This window comes from Pogoniulus pusillus, chromosome 22 (assembly GCF_015220805.1).
Source record: "Pogoniulus pusillus isolate bPogPus1 chromosome 22, bPogPus1.pri, whole genome shotgun sequence".
Classification (NCBI taxonomy): domain Eukaryota; kingdom Metazoa; phylum Chordata; class Aves; order Piciformes; family Lybiidae; genus Pogoniulus; species Pogoniulus pusillus.
This window is the reverse complement of record NC_087285.1, coordinates 16,927,330-16,942,676: the sequence shown is the minus strand read 5'-3', so window position 1 is coordinate 16,942,676 and position 15,347 is coordinate 16,927,330. Positions and strand designations below refer to the sequence as shown.

Sequence of the window (15,347 nt, the reverse complement as noted above, 5' to 3'; positions counted from 1 at the left end):
TAGAGTGGTCCAGGCTGGAAAGGACCTCCAAAAGTCATCTAGTCTAAACTCCACCCCACCACAGTCAGCAGGAGCATCCTCAATTAGACCAGGTTCAACTAGACCAGGTTATATGAGTGATTTAGTTTGTTCCTGCTGGCAGCACATTTTAAAAAGGAGCAGAAGCAGGAAGAATTGCTAATCCCCTACAAAAAAAGGTGTATTTATGTAATGAAGTACACCTGGGGCTATGTTTTCTAAAGGCCAAAGCGTGGTAGGAGCAATCACTTTCCTGTGACTTTAAGACTCTCTGTTTGAAGAAGTGTTTAAAAAAAAAGGAGGTGGTGTGGTTTTGCTCAGTTGTAGTCTGCCAATGCCAGTTGTATATTTTTGTATGTGAATCTTGGCTATGTCACAGAACTGCCTGATTTACATACACATAATATTGCATTCCTGACTTCCAAGAGAATCTCTTGGCATCTGGTAAAAGTCCCCTGTGACTCAGTAAGCACCCACTCAATAAATAATTTTAAATGAAAAACACCCTGTGCATGAGTTCTGGATATGGGGGGAAGGAGGAGGGGGAGAGGAGAAGGTTGTTTTGCCTTTGTTTTCCTCTAAAAGTAAACAGTAGGGAAATTCATAGAATCAACCAGGTTGGAAGAGACCTCCAAGATCATCCAGTCCAACCTAGCACCCAGCCCTAGCCAGTCAGACCATGGCACTAAATGCCTCATCCAGGCTTTGCTTCAACACCCCCAGGGATGGTGACTCCACCACCTCCCTGGGCAGCCCATTCCAATGCCAATCACTCTCTCTGCCAACAACTTCCTCCTAACATCCAGCCTACACAGCTCAAGAAGTATAAACTACCACAATGCTAATTCTGGAAATTATGGTCTAGTTGACTGGCTAGGGCTGGGTGCTAGGTTGGACTGGATGATCTTGGAGGTCTCTTCCAACCTGCTTGATTCTGTAATTCTATGATATCAGGAAGCACTGTCTTGCAGGATGCTTCTGGACTCCAGTTAGAATCAATCATAGAGTGGTTTGGGTTGGAAGGGACCTTTAAAGGTTATCTAGTCCAACACTCCTGCAGTAAGTAGGGCCATCTTCAGCTAGATCAGATGTCTCAGAGCCCTGTCTAGCCTGAGCTTAAAGGTCTCCAGGGCTGGGAGCAAGCTGTTCCAGTCTTCCACCACCCTCACAGTGAACAGTTGATTACGAGCAAGCTCCTAGTTCCCTTGCTCTGCAGTGACCATTGTTTTCAGTCTAGTAAACACTTTTGAATGTGCACTAAAACATGAGGAAGACAGCTGGCATTAAGCATAATGCATGTTCTGGCAGGGAAGCAGAGGAATGCAGACCACAGAGAGAAGAGAGAGAAGCTGAAGTCTGAATTGTTGGCATTTGAAAGTTGCTAAAATTAACCTGTTGTTTCTTAGGAGCAGGATATATATAGTTTCTCAGCTGCAGTGCTGTGGCACAACAAGGTGCTAGAGAGAAGCTTTGGGAGCTCTAATGAGGCTTTCTGGTGTGACTGTTGATAGATGGCTGACTCTGTGCCTTGGTTTCCCCAAAAAAGGTGTTCATGTGCATGCACACAGTATGGGGCATGCCATGCAGGGAGGTGGGACTGTTATGTTGGTTATATGGCTGTGTGTTCATTCTGTTGCTAACTACTTTGGGGCTGGGAGCTCAGGGAGGAGTAAATGATGACAAGTAATGAAGCGGCTGCTACTCCTCTCCTGTCCCATAGCTGCTCCTGGCCCATCACAGCCTGTCATGCAAAAGCCCTCCATTTACTGCTTCTTTGCTCTAGGGTAATACCAGCTGGGCATAAACTGGTGGAGCTATTTGAAATCAGGAGATACACTCCACAGATCCAATCTCAGTCTTTGCCCACCGTTTGTGGTGACAAGGGACCTTAAAGATACCCATATATTCTCCTCTATGAATAATTATTTGCTGGCAATTGTTCAAAAAGCAGCAGAAGCAATATACTGATTTCAGCCTCTTTGGGAGCAGCACTTGCAGTTCTCTTATTTCTTTGTTGTCCCCAGAGCCTCCCTTGGTAACCACAATGTCATATACACACTGTAGATAAGTCTAGAAGACAGTTTAAATTATTTCTCAGTGTATTCTGATAGTGTGGAAGAGCAAAATCATATATTTTTAGTGATGAATGCAGCCATAAAAATTCCTTAGCCGTGAGGGCAGCTTCTTAACAAGGGAACTTTGGATTCCTCTTAACGCTGAGAATTTGATTTTAAAGCAAATTCCTCTTTAGCTACCTCTGCAAATAAATTGAATCTACCCAATCTCCTATCTCTTATTCAAAGTATGGGACTTGATTAAAACCAAAAAAGAAATCATTAAAATAATCCCTGGAGCCCCTCTACATCAGTATAGTTGGAATCACATTTTCAAAGTATATTTTGTGGTATTTGTTTATTGTTTTGCCTGGCAACCCACTTATTTTCTGTTTGAATTCTGTTGCGTGCTACTGACATACAGGTTTATCACAGGCTTCCAGAAAAAAAACACCTAAGTCACCTTGGAGGAGCTCCATAGCACTTCCAGAGACTGATGTGGGTGCTAGGTGGAGTCTGTGGCCATTTTCTCTCCCCCTGACTGCAGAGGTAGCATGGATTGATTATCTTCCAAATGCAGGCTCATCAGTTAAGTGCTTAATATTAGCTGAATCTGGGCTTAGAAGTGATTAATTGAGGTGCATTGAAAATATTCTTCCCCATTCACCCTGTTTTCTCCAGGCTTTTGGAAACAGAGGAGATAATAGTGGAGGAGAGTAAATGAAGCAACTGAAAATAGGAATTCACATCGTGATTAGCCTACCTTCGGAGGCTGATGTTGCCATAGCAGCCAGTACATAATGCAGGTGCAGTGGGTTCTGAGAAGGTCAGTTCAACAGGCACTTTGTTCAAGTTTCCCTGTAGACTGTAAATCAGTCTGCTGAGATGGGATCCTCAGAAGTGCTTTATAGATGAGACTTGTGAGTGGCCACAGCCCTACCGAGTCTCTCCACCTATGCTTATATTTGTGATACCTTGAGTGTTGGTGTGAATCTTGAACAGGGGTTTGAAACCAAAGCTTGTTCATCTGAGCCTTTTTTCTTTGAACAGACCTGGTATTATGCCCCTGATTTGTTTTGGCACGTTCACATCAGCAGAAAAATAAGCCAATAATTTGCCTCATTTTCAAGAGCTCACCTTCAGAAATGCCAGTGTGAGACCTGGTACTTTCCTTTTCACAGCCAGCCCTTGATCTGCCAGCTTCATTGCTGGTTGGGGGGAATTGCTAAATACTGGATTAGTCAGAGAAATCTTACTTCAAAGTGTAAGTACAGAACTTACAGAAGGAATCCACTGAGATAGAGAAAGGAGGGGGGGAAAAAGATCTCCTTCTCCCTGAAAGATTCTTCCAGCAATATAAAGATAAGTGAGTTCAGTTCAGCCCTAGTGTAACTCGGATGTGGAGTGATGCCACAGGGGATGTCACGTCCAAGACCTTGGTAGTTTAAAAAAGCAATAAGAGTTGTTTATTCCTTCCTTCATTTGGTGATTGGCAGGCTATCATAATTCAGGAGTCTCAGACCATCATTTATGGAACCCCTTTCTGAAACCCTTCAGACTGTACAGTGGATTTATGTCCTAGTTTTATTATTAAAATCCTGCATTCTAAGAGTACTTCTTCCTTTCCCCCTCCCCCCCCCCCCCCCCCCCCCCCAACTTCTGAGCACACACAAATTTCTGAAGCATAGGACTTTTCTCTTGTGGTTAGCAGTTTAGGAGGGACATTGAGATGCTTGAGCATGTCCAGAGAAGGGCAACGAGGCTGATGAGAGGCCTTGAGCACAGCCCTACGAGGAGAGGCTGAGGGAGCTGGGATTGTTTAGCCTGGAGAAGAGGAGGATCAGGGGTGACCTTATTGCTGTCTACAACTACCTGAGGGGAGATTGTAGCCAGGAGGAGGTTGCTCTCTTCTCTCAGGTGGCCAGCACCAGAACAAGAGGACACAGCCTCAAGCTATGCCAGGGGAGATTTAGGCTGGAGGTGAGGAGAAAGTTCTTCCCTGAGAGAGTCATTGGACACTGGAATGGGCTGCCCGGGGAGGTGGTGGAGTCGCCGTCCCTGGGGCTGTTCAAGGCAAGGTTGGACGTGGTGGACTTGGTGCCATGGTCTGGCCTTGAGCTCTGTGGTAAAGGGTTGGACTTGATGATCTGTGAGGTCTCTTCCAACCTTGGTGATACTGTGATACTGTGATAAATATGGTAATGAGCCAGACTAAGAAAGGTGGAGAATTCAAGGGACACATTTGGAATATATGTTGCTGATGAGATGTGAAACCTTACTATTTGTGTTGGAGCAAAAAAAGCAGGAACATGTCTCATTTTACAATGCTCGGTGCCAAGGTGCTGCATAACGGGGAATTGGGAGGCACTGAAAGGCAAATTTTGATCTCTTCCTTGCTGCACCAGTGGAAATGGAAACTATTGCCCTAGAGAGAAATTCTGCAGATGATGGTTGTATTGTAGTAGCAATGTTGGGATTCATCATCCTTTCCCCAGAAGGTCTGCTAATCTTTTCCCCTGCAAAAAGGCACTCTCAAATTGGGTGCTTATTTTATAGCGATACTGGGTTTGTTGTGTCACACATGATCATACTTTGAGTAAACTCACCAGCAGTTTGCTTTGGGAAGAAATACTTCTTGCCTAAATAGTTCCAACAATATGCAGTAAATCCAGAACTGAGCTTTCTTCCAGCTCTGGCTGAATGATTTGTTTGGAAGTTATTCCAGCGCTAGTTTGGAATTCTTTCAAGTTGCTTTGGTCAGTTGTAGCTGATTTGAAACAGCAATTGGAAATCACCTTTGATCCTGTGCTTCCTGCTGCTTGAGGCTTTTCTTCTTAACTTCCACTAAAGCCAATGCCTGAGTTGCATTTGAGTTCAGTGACAGCTTGATAGGGCTCTTCAAGCAATCTTCTTGATAAATGGCAGTGGCTTTGGTGAGCGCTTGGTCAGCATGGAAGAAACAGGAGGAAAGGCACTGTGGGAAGATGTACATGGACGACATCTCTAACATCATCATGGCATGTGAGTCTGATGGGAGAGAAGTTGAGATTTTCTGCATCTCAGCTTGTACAGCTTTGACAGTAGATTCTAGGGGTTGTTCTCCACTGGGTGACTCCCATGGCTGGTCTCTGTTCGTTCACTCCCGTGTCCCCCTGTAACTGATGACTGCAGTGCCAGAGGTTGTAGAGAGGTGGCTTCTCACAGGCTCTCACCAGCTTCTGCAGGGAGCCTTCGGGAGGGAGCAGCGAGAGCTGCTTGTTAGTCTTGCCATTTATAGCCTTGGTTTAATGCAGCAATTAAGCTGCAGAGATTTTAGCTGCACTTCATCTGTGTCTCACTGCTTCCCTGGATGGGGGCATGTGTATTGCTTCATAGCAATGCAAGGTGCTCAGGGTCACCCTCCTTCACCCACCTATGTCTTAGCACAGCTATCTTGTGCTGCAAGTGTCACCTTTAAATGAAAACATTTAGTACCAGTAGGACATCTGACAGCGACGTCTGAGGTCAATAAGCAAGCAGAAGGGGAGGGAGGTGAATGCCAGTTGTGGACATGAGATCTCATAGTGGAATTCAAAGCATAAGCATGTATCTGTGCCTGCAAGAACATGATTTATGTGGTGGCTGTGTTGTCTGCACAAACCTGAGTGCATGTATAAGGTCTCAAAATAAGGTCATGTGTCAGAGGAAGGAGTTGTCCCACATTGTCTCATTGCTTACAGTATATTTGTTGCTCCAGACTGTGCTGTGCAACCAGCTTTAACTTTATAGGACTGGTGCTGCAGGTAGGAGTTTAGGCTCTCCTGGCTTCCATAGGATGATATTGCTGCTCACCCACAGCTGGATACTATGTTCTTTATCAAGATGACCAATTAATTGAAGAAAATTAGGAGAAGAAGGAAAAACAGATCCTGTTAGAGCAAGTAGGTGTTAGAGGCTGTGAGAAACCAGCAACAAGGTGTATCTGTACAGACCTTCCTTAAATCTGTGGAATCTGAAAACATTTTAATGTCAAGTCAGGGGCAAAACAGCTCAAAAATCTTCCCAGTCAAGGATGAAAAGAAAAAAAAACCCCACAAAAAACAGGTCAGTTGCACTTGCTTTTTTCTTTTTTTTCCCTAACTTTGGATCTATTGAGCTGTGTAATAACTTGCACATACCTGGAAGCGATGCAGAGCACAGCAATCAATAATACAGGCAACGATAATCAGGTGTTTCAGCCATCTGACATGAGCAGTCTCCAAAGATAATTCTCTCCCACAGGACATTGCCAAACATAACTTCAATTTATTCCTAGCAAAAAAAAGTAAATGCTTACCTGCCATGCACAGACAAACCTTGCCAGCAGTTTTTCTCGAGAAGAAGTGAAAAGGAGTGGAGGTAGAGGAAAAAAAGATGAGCAAACACCCACTGGTGCCAGTGGTGGCCAGCAAACAGCTGGAGTACTCTGCGTTCCCTATCACTGGTGTTCCTAAAATCCTTAGAAAGACCTCAGTAAACAGCAGATTTGCCTCTTTGGTCAGAAATGCCAGGAGAACAGAGGAAGTTTAGAGGAGTGTGAGGCTGAATTTATTATTTGTAAAGAACAAAGCATCCTGGCATGAAGGGCCACAGTGAATATGTGTTATCACCACCTTGCTTCTTGACTGGATTAAGCTGTGGCATGAGCCCAGCCTGATCTAATAAAGCTGTCCATGGATGGCATGAAAATGACTCCTGTTTCTATGTATAAGCAGTCCAGGTTGGTGCAGTTAATGCCACTTCCATGTATTTACCACAGCGCTTTTGTGTTAGGATGGCTGTGCGTTCTTATCCTGTTACCTGGACCTCCCTGCTATCAGCCACACATTACAACAAAAGAGAAATCCACAATAGTAGAGAAGGAAAACAAAAACCATTTAAGCTTTACCCACATGTTTAGCCACACTGCTAACCAAAAAGCAAAGAGGAGCCTTGGTGATAGCAGCACCGTTGGGCTTCACCACCATCATTTGTAACTGGTTGTAAAGCTGAGTTGCTTCTCAAGCTACTAACAGAAAAAACCCAACGAATTCTTTGTCCTTCAGCATCACCAAAATGACATTTGTGTTATTCAGAGTTTTACCGTAACTGTCCCCTTTCAACACAGTGCAGTTAACAATAGCATTTAAATTGTACAAAGAATTACATAAAAAGAGAATCTGTGCCTCTGGTTTGGGACTTGCCTCCTGGAAGCTCCCACAGAGCTGGCTTGTGCTTTACACAATAAAATCATTCACTGTCTGCTGAGGAGTTTACTAATAAAAAGGGAAGAAACAGCAATTGTCAGATGTCAGTGCCTCAGATAATCAGTATTGCTGGTTTTTTTTTCCCTTATTCACAAGCAATGGAGTGGCAGATAAGGATATACACCATCACACACACAATGTTTAATAAAACCTTGTGGTCTCTGTCTATGCTGGGTTAGGAACTGGCTGGAGGGCCAGAGCCAGAGAGTGGTGGTGAATGGTGCCACATCCAGCTGGCGGCCAGTCACTAGTGGTGTCCCTCAGGGATCTGTGCTGGGCCCCATCCTCTTTAATATCTTCATAGATGATCTGGATGAGGGCATGGAGTCAGTCATCAGCAAGTTTGCAGATGACACCAAGCTGGGGGCAGATGTGACTGAGTTGGAGGGCAGAAGGGCTCTGCAGCGGGACCTTGACCACCTGGACAGATGGGCAGAGTCCAAGGGGATGGCGTTCAGTAGCTCCAAGTGCAGGGTGCTGCACTTTGGCCACAACAACCCCATGCAGAGATACAGGCTGGGGTCGGAGCGGCTGGAGAGCAGCCAGACAGAGAGGGATCTGGGGGTGCTGATTGATACCCACCTGAACATGAGCCAGCAGTGTGCCCAGGTGGCCAAGAGAGCCAGTGGCATCCTGGCCTGCATCAGGAATGGTGTGGCCAGCAGGAGCAGGGAGGTCATTCTGCCCCCGTACTCTACACTGGTTAGACCACACCTTGAGTGCTGTGTTCAGTTCTGGGCCCCCCAGTTTAGTAGGGACACTGAGATGCTTGAGCGTGTCCAGAGAAGGGCGACGAGGCTGGGGAGAGGCCTTGAGCACAGCCCTAGGAGGAGAGGCTGAGGGAGCTGGGATTGGTTAGCCTGGAGAAGAGGAGGCTCAGGGGTGACCTCATTGCTGTCTGCAACTACCTGAGGGGAGGTTGTGGCCAGGAGGAGGTTGCTCTCTTCTCTCAGGTGGCCAGTGCCAGAACGAGAGGACACAGCCTCAAGCTATGCCAGGGGAGATTTAGGCTGGAGGTGAGGAGAAAGTTCTTCCCTGAGAGAGTCATTGGACACTGGAATGGGCTGCCCGGGGAGGTGGTGGAGTCGCCATCCCTGGGGCAGTTCAAGGCAAGGTTGGACGTGGCACTTGGTGCCATGGTCTAGCCTTGAGCTCTGTGGTAAAGGGTTGGACTTGATGATCTGTGAGGTCTCTTCCAACCTTGGTGATACTGTGTGATACTGTGATACTGTGTGATACTCTGGGTAGCCTTCTGCTGCATTCATAGGTCACAGTCTGTGGAATTCCATAGGAACATGTCCTGTGTATCAGGACATGACATGTATTTGTTATTAAACAATACAGTTTAGCGAGGATGAAGATGCTTTTTCCAACACAACATGTGAAGCAGTCTTTCGTTCAACAGTTCACCACTAATGTCTCTGTATTTTGGTCTCTCTCTATAAATTCTCCAAGCTCTGTATTTTTTTTTCCTAATGGAAGGTAATGATTGTACTGCAGGAGGCCAGAATACTCATTCACTTTAAACTCACGTGACAAACTTTGCTTGTTTTATCACCTGCTGACCCTGAGGCTTGTTACAAAAGCTGTCATCTTTAGTTGTGAGAAACACGAGCAGCAGAGAGTTAATCGTGGCAAGAGTCAGTGCTAAGCAGTGCATCCAGGTCCCAGACACTGGGGAAGTCTGGTGGGTGCAGCTTTCATTAGTTGTGGCAGTAGCAGGAGAAGAGAAAAGTGAGCAGGGATCTGAGGTTGGGAAGGATCAAAGTTTGAGAGGAGAAACACAGGAAAGTGCCTCTTTTTCTCCATCCCAGTGGTTTTGTAAGAGAACACATCTGGTTGTCGTATACTGTCTCGTGGGCAGGATATCTCTTTTGGGATGCATAGGACTTGCCAGCTGTAAGCTAAATGTGAGATCTGTTTGTGTGATTTTCATATATAAAAATCCAGGGGCACTTAGAGGGTGAAGGAGAGGAAGGAAGAGGAACACCCAAGAGAGAAGCAGAATAAAATGCTGGATCTGTATCACTACTCTGGACAGAATATAGTTGTGAACTAGTTTGCCACAGCTTCAGTGGTGACTTGGCAGGTCCCTTTATCCATCAGTCCATATTGCTGGTAAACTATCGACCCACTTCAGCTCAGCAGTGAGCCCTGGAAGTGATCAGGATTGAGTATCCTCAGAGGTAGTCATTCTTGCAACTGTATGTGGCTTGTATGACCTGCAGCTTTCCTTAATGGAACCAGAGAAGACCCTGCAGTGTAAAAGCCCTTAGGGCTTGTAACCTTACTGAAATACCTATTTGGAGAAAAAACCAGTAGAGGTTTTTTAGCAGCACAGAAGGTGTGAGGATCTGCAGCAAGCTGCAATAATTCCTGCTCGCTCAAATCGCCAAGCATACCACTATCAAAATTTAATCTGGGCTCTTCGGTGCATAATCATATTTCACTCATTTTCCTTCATCCTTCTGCTTGAGATAAACGAACCCATTCTGCCCCACTACCAATCCAGAATTCATAAGACAATAATTTACGCCTGGGACAAGAAATGTAGCAAGTGGCACTTTGTGACCCATCTCTCATTCCCCTCCCTTCAACAAGCAGTAGCATTTTCAGCACGTGTCACTCCCGAAAGTTTGCTTACAGCTTTCGTTTCAAGATGAGATGACAGTGGTCATTTTATCACCCAGCATGCCTAAGCCTGCTTTTTGTTAGTAAGACACCATGCCATGGCAAGAACCATCTTTACTCAGCGGGGTACACCCTGGGAGTGATAATGCCTCCCGGAGCAGGATGGCTTCTGGCAAGTGACTGGTGTCGCTGCCAAGCTGTGCTGTGTCTTTGCTTTTTATTCCTCCAAATTCATACCTTTTGGCAACAGTTCAGGGTACCCATTCACTTGTAGTGACAGGGATTCCACTTGTGGTGCTGGAGGTGCATGCTCAGTGCAGGAAGGAAGTTGACAGAGGTGTTTTATTTTTTTTGCAGCTGGATTAAAAACTTGTAAGACTTACATCCAAACACATGTGGTTTTCCTGGATTCTTCTGGTCTTCCCCTGATCTTCCCTGTGAGGAGCACATGAGGGAGCTGGGGTTGTTCAGCCTGGAGAAGAGAAAGCTCAGGGGAGACCTTATTGCACTCTACAACTACCTGAAAGGAGGTTGTAGCCAGGTGGGGGTTGGTCTCTTCTCCCAGGCACCCAGTGACAGAACAAGGGGACAGAGTGTCAAACTGCTCCAGAGCAGGTTCAGGCTGGACATTGAGAAGAAATTCTTCACAGAAAGAGTGATTGGCATTGGAATGGGCTGCCAAGGGAGGTGGTGGAGTCACCATCCCTGGAGGTGTTTAAAAGAAGACTGGATGAGGCACTTAGTGCCATGGTTTAGTTAATTAGAAGGGTTAGTTGATAGATTGGACTCAATGATCCTAGAGGTCTCTCCAACCTGGTTAATTCTGTGACTCTGTGATTCTTAGGGCTTCTGTCAGAGTATACATCCCTTTCCTGTTAAATCCTTGGAACATCTGTGAGTTAGGTGCTGAGGTGGGTCTTCTGATTTGGAGCTTGGTGTTTAAGGACATGTCTAGCAGCACCTGAAAAAAAGACAAGCCTTTCACTGGGTCCCTAAACTGTGTAACAAGATGCCAGTCAGTATGGCATTTCCATATGTATAGATCAGTGATTCCTCCACATTACTGCTCCTGCCATCCTATGGCCTTCATGGCCTTTGTTTCAACATGTCTTTCACCATAACATGAATCCTGTTGCCTGGAAGTGCTGATGTGTGTGTCCCTCATTGCAGTGTCCTTCTCTTATTTACTCCATTTATGATTTGAGGTTTTATGATTATTGTATCCTGACATATCTTGGAGATCCTGAGGTATATATATATGTATATATTTTGTGCTGTAGTGCTTAAATTTTCAATCAGAGCTGGCAGGAACAGTGGATCATATAACATAGAATCATAGAATCAACCAGGTTGGAAGAGACCTCCAAGATCATCCAGTCCAACCTATCACCCAGCCCTATGCAATCAACTAGACCATGGCACTAAGTGCCCTATCCAGTCTTTTCTTGAAGACCCCCAGGGACGATGCCTCCACCACCTCTCTGGGCAGCCCATTGCAATGGGAAATCACTCTCTCTGTGAAGAACTTCTTCCTAATATCCAGCCTATACCTACCCTGGCACAACTTGAGACTGTGTCCCCTTGTTCTATTGCTGGTTACCTGGGAGAAGAGGCCACCCCCCACCTGGCTACAATGCCCTTTCAGGTAGTTGAAGAGGAAAAAAAAAGGCAACAGATTCCTTCAGGGGTATGCTTGAGAGGTTTTGCAGCAGTTCTTGACTACTTGACTCTTGGTCTTTACCCAGTATTAATTTATACATACGTAGACATAGCTTTTGCTGGCATCAGTCTCAAATCCTAGTGATGTCAGATTTGTGCTAAAAGGTATTCTTCAGACCATCTTTCACTCAGAAAAAAACTAACAAGCCAACCAACTTACCTCAGTCCTTGGAGACTTTGTCAATGATGCTGCATCTTAGAAACAGTATCTTGCATTTAGAATAGAATCATAGAATCAAGCAGGTTGGAAGAGACCTCCAAGGTCATCCAGTCCAACCTAGCACCCAGCCCTGTCCAATCAACTAGACCATGGCACTAAGTGCCTCAGCCAGGCTTTTCTTCAACACCTCCAGGGATGGTGACTCCACCACCTCCCTTGGCGTTTGATGTGCTTTTGCTTATACATTTAACTGTGCAATTCTTTGTCCACACCATGTTTCTTACACACACACACACACACACACACACTCTTTTCTTAATAATTATAGCCTAAATGAGCCTAAACCCCTTGTCTTAGTGGAAGTTATGACTTTCAGAGCATAGAGGTGGAATAGAGTTTGGTCCCATTCTGCTTTGTGCCAATGTATCCATATACTTACCTGTCTTACTGCATAAAAACTGTAGCAGAAACTCATATAAAATTTTGACATGTGTTTCTTTTGCTATTATGGTTTGTCAGATGTTTTATTATATCTTTTACGCACATATAACTAAACCATTTTTAGAGAAAAGAAACTATTTGCAGTCATGTGCTGAAGTGCTGCAGCCAACACTTCAGGCCATTTGTCCGTTTGTCACGAAGGGTTTTGCCATGGAAGCACTGGGGAGCCTGGGAGGGCTGGGGAGAGGGTGAGGATAGAGAGCTGCAACTGTGAAATCCAAATGAGGAAAGCATAGTAATGCATGTTACATCAGTCAGTGCCTGGCCAATGGGCTTTGCAAAGGTGGTTTGAAGGGCATGAAAACGTCTCAGGAGACCCAAACGTTTGTACATAAAGATTCAGGTTGCTGGTGTGTGCTTGGGCTGTGCAAGCAGCAGAGCGAGGGCTCCTGTCCTGAGCTGATCAGCCTGGGAGAGAAAAGGTCAGGTGTTAGCCCAACACAGTGGGGCAGCCTATTGGAAAGATCACAGGATGTTAGAGGTTGGAAGGCACTTCCATAGATCATCGAGTCCAACCCCCCTGCCAGAGCAGGACCATCGCATCCAGTGCAGGTCACACGAGAATGCATCCAGACAGGTTTTGAAAGTCTCCAGAGGAGACTCCACAGCCTCTCTGAGGAGCCTACTCCTGTTGTAGCATAGAATCATAGAATCAAGCAGATTGGAAGAGACCTCCAAGATCAACCTAGCACCCAGCCCTATCCAATCAACTAGACCATGGAACTAAGTGCCTCATCCAGGCTTTCCCTGAACACCTCCAGGGATGGTGACTCCACCACCTCCCTGGGCAGCCCATTCCAATCCCAATCACTCTCTCTAGGAAAAACTTCTTCCTAACATCCAGCCTAGACCTCCCCTGGCACAATTTGAGACTGTGCCCCCTTGTTCTGTTGCTGATGGCCTGGGAGAAGAGCCCAACCCCACCTGGCTACAACCTCCTTCTCCCAGAGTAAACATTTGCATAAATATACAGTCTCATAAAGCTGGGTGGCATCCTAACAGTATCAAAAGTGTAGGACAGACTGTGAGACTAGAAACTAATCAACAGGTTTCCACACCTTTTTTTGTTTTCCTGTAAGGGCTGATAGGCCTGGAGCAGTCCCACCAAAGATCTCCATGTTTCCCCAAATACCAGGAGTGAACCACCTTTTATTGCAGTACTCCTACACAGCCTAACCTTATTTTGTCAGCTCAGTGGAATTAATCACATATTCTCTACGTGGAGTTCAGTAGAATTAACCATGTAGTCTTTATATGGATTTGCTATGAATGAGAAGGTGTATTAATGTACAGGCAGGCAGTGAATATTACAGCTAATAGATGCCTGTTAATACAGAGCATCACTGCATCTCTCTGAGATGACTAGCTTAAAAGAGCATCTTTCATCTGTGTAAATGCTTTACTGGGGGGCATTGCAGATTGTTCTGACTTTTTTTCCCCTCTCACAGAAGCAGAGCTAAAAGGATAACACAAGTAACTGCATTTTCTAAGTGCCTCCCAGTGCTTTACATATTGTGCTCCAGGAGGGGGGAAAGAATCAGCTACTGTTGGCAGCCTGATGACTTTAATAACTGTAACTAATAGGGTTGTTTCTTTTTTGTCTGTTTTAGGATGGAATGGGGAACCTGAGAATCACAGAAAAAGGTCTAAAACTTGAAGGAGATTCAGAATTCTTGAAACCTCTCTACGCCAAAGAAATCCGGTCAAGACCAGTAAGTTGTTGGCAAAGGATTAATCACATTTCTGTGGCACTAACAGCAAGAAATCATGAAGTGGCAGGGTGGTGTGGTTATTGGATAAATTACTTTGGCCACTCTATACAAATGTAATTTGGGCAGTGAGTTAGTGGATGTCCTTTGAGGGCTTAATGTGGGTACTATATCTTCCGAGCGGTGACAAAGTTGATATTCACAGGTTTAGTTTGTGCAAGCCACAGTTAAAGTGCTTCCAGGACCTTTGGGGTTTTAGATTGTCTTTTTGTCTTGTTTTGTGATAAATCTTTGGTGACCCTCGACTGAAAGACCTCGTATTTGTGAGGTAGAGGGATGGCTGGCAGCTGTGGAATCCAGCTCGTGTTTAACTAGTTACTTCTCAAGTGGGCAGAGAGGTGATGCTTTGGCACAGATCAGGCCCTGATCCGATGTCAGCTGGCACAATAAACCTCTGTGATGAGCTCAGTCCTGTTTTATGTTGTGTGAAGCTGAAATTCAGTGCTGCTAGGAGAGACTGCCTGACAAAAGTGGCAAAGATGTTAACAACTGAAAATGAGAAAGAGCCCAAGTGTGATTGAAATAGCATTTTCATAGCAGCACTTCACTGGCTGTCAGTGACTTTTGCTCTTTCTAATGCAATCCTGTTTGTCCTGAGCAGCTTTGAAATTGAAACACTTACAGAGTTGCCAGGGTCCTTCTCAGAAGATGCTGTCTGCTTGTTGCCTGATCCAAAGTGTTAATTTGAGTCAGATGCTAACCTTCCATTTTGATAACAATGGCAGATAGCTAATTAAATAAAGTTAGCATCCTTTTATCTCAGCATTTCAGTGCTCTCGCAGCAATTCCGACTCGCAGCATAATCAACACAACAGCCAGTACAATGTCTGGTTCAGTTACTGAAGGTTGTAACCTCTCTAAGATGGCTAAGAATTGATTTGAACAAGCATAATCATTTAGGAAGAAAAGCTAATAAGAAAATGTTCATATCTATAAACGTTTTCATCCCTGAATTAAAACAGAACTGTAGAACCTTAAATGTCATACCCTGGGTAAAATAAAATGTGAGGGAAAGCTGCAGCACTCAGTTTGATGAATAGACTGGCAAATTGCTGCTTACATTTCTTTTTCTCTAGTTAGATCTCTGGAAATAATATTTGATTATTAAGAGGCTTGAGAACCACTTCTTGCTACTGTGGACTTTACTGGGTTTGTATTATCATATCGATCTACATTTTAATACAGCAAGGAGGACAAAAGGTGTCCCCTCCTTGAGGTTATGAAACTGGTT

At 45.0% G+C, this 15,347-nt stretch overlaps 1 protein-coding gene across 17 annotated transcripts in view; it reads left to right on the top strand.

Annotated features, from left to right (window-relative positions):
- The window catches only part of SGCD (sarcoglycan delta), a 681,477-nt gene that overhangs the window by 543,695 nt on the left and 122,435 nt on the right, over positions 1-15,347 (top strand). For all 17 annotated transcript variants that reach the window (XM_064161998.1, XM_064161986.1, XM_064161983.1 and 14 more), the window contains one exon: positions 13,958-14,059. In XM_064161998.1, the coding sequence (XP_064018068.1) occupies positions 13,958-14,059 (102 nt within the window). The remainder of the gene's footprint in view (positions 1-13,957; positions 14,060-15,347) is intronic.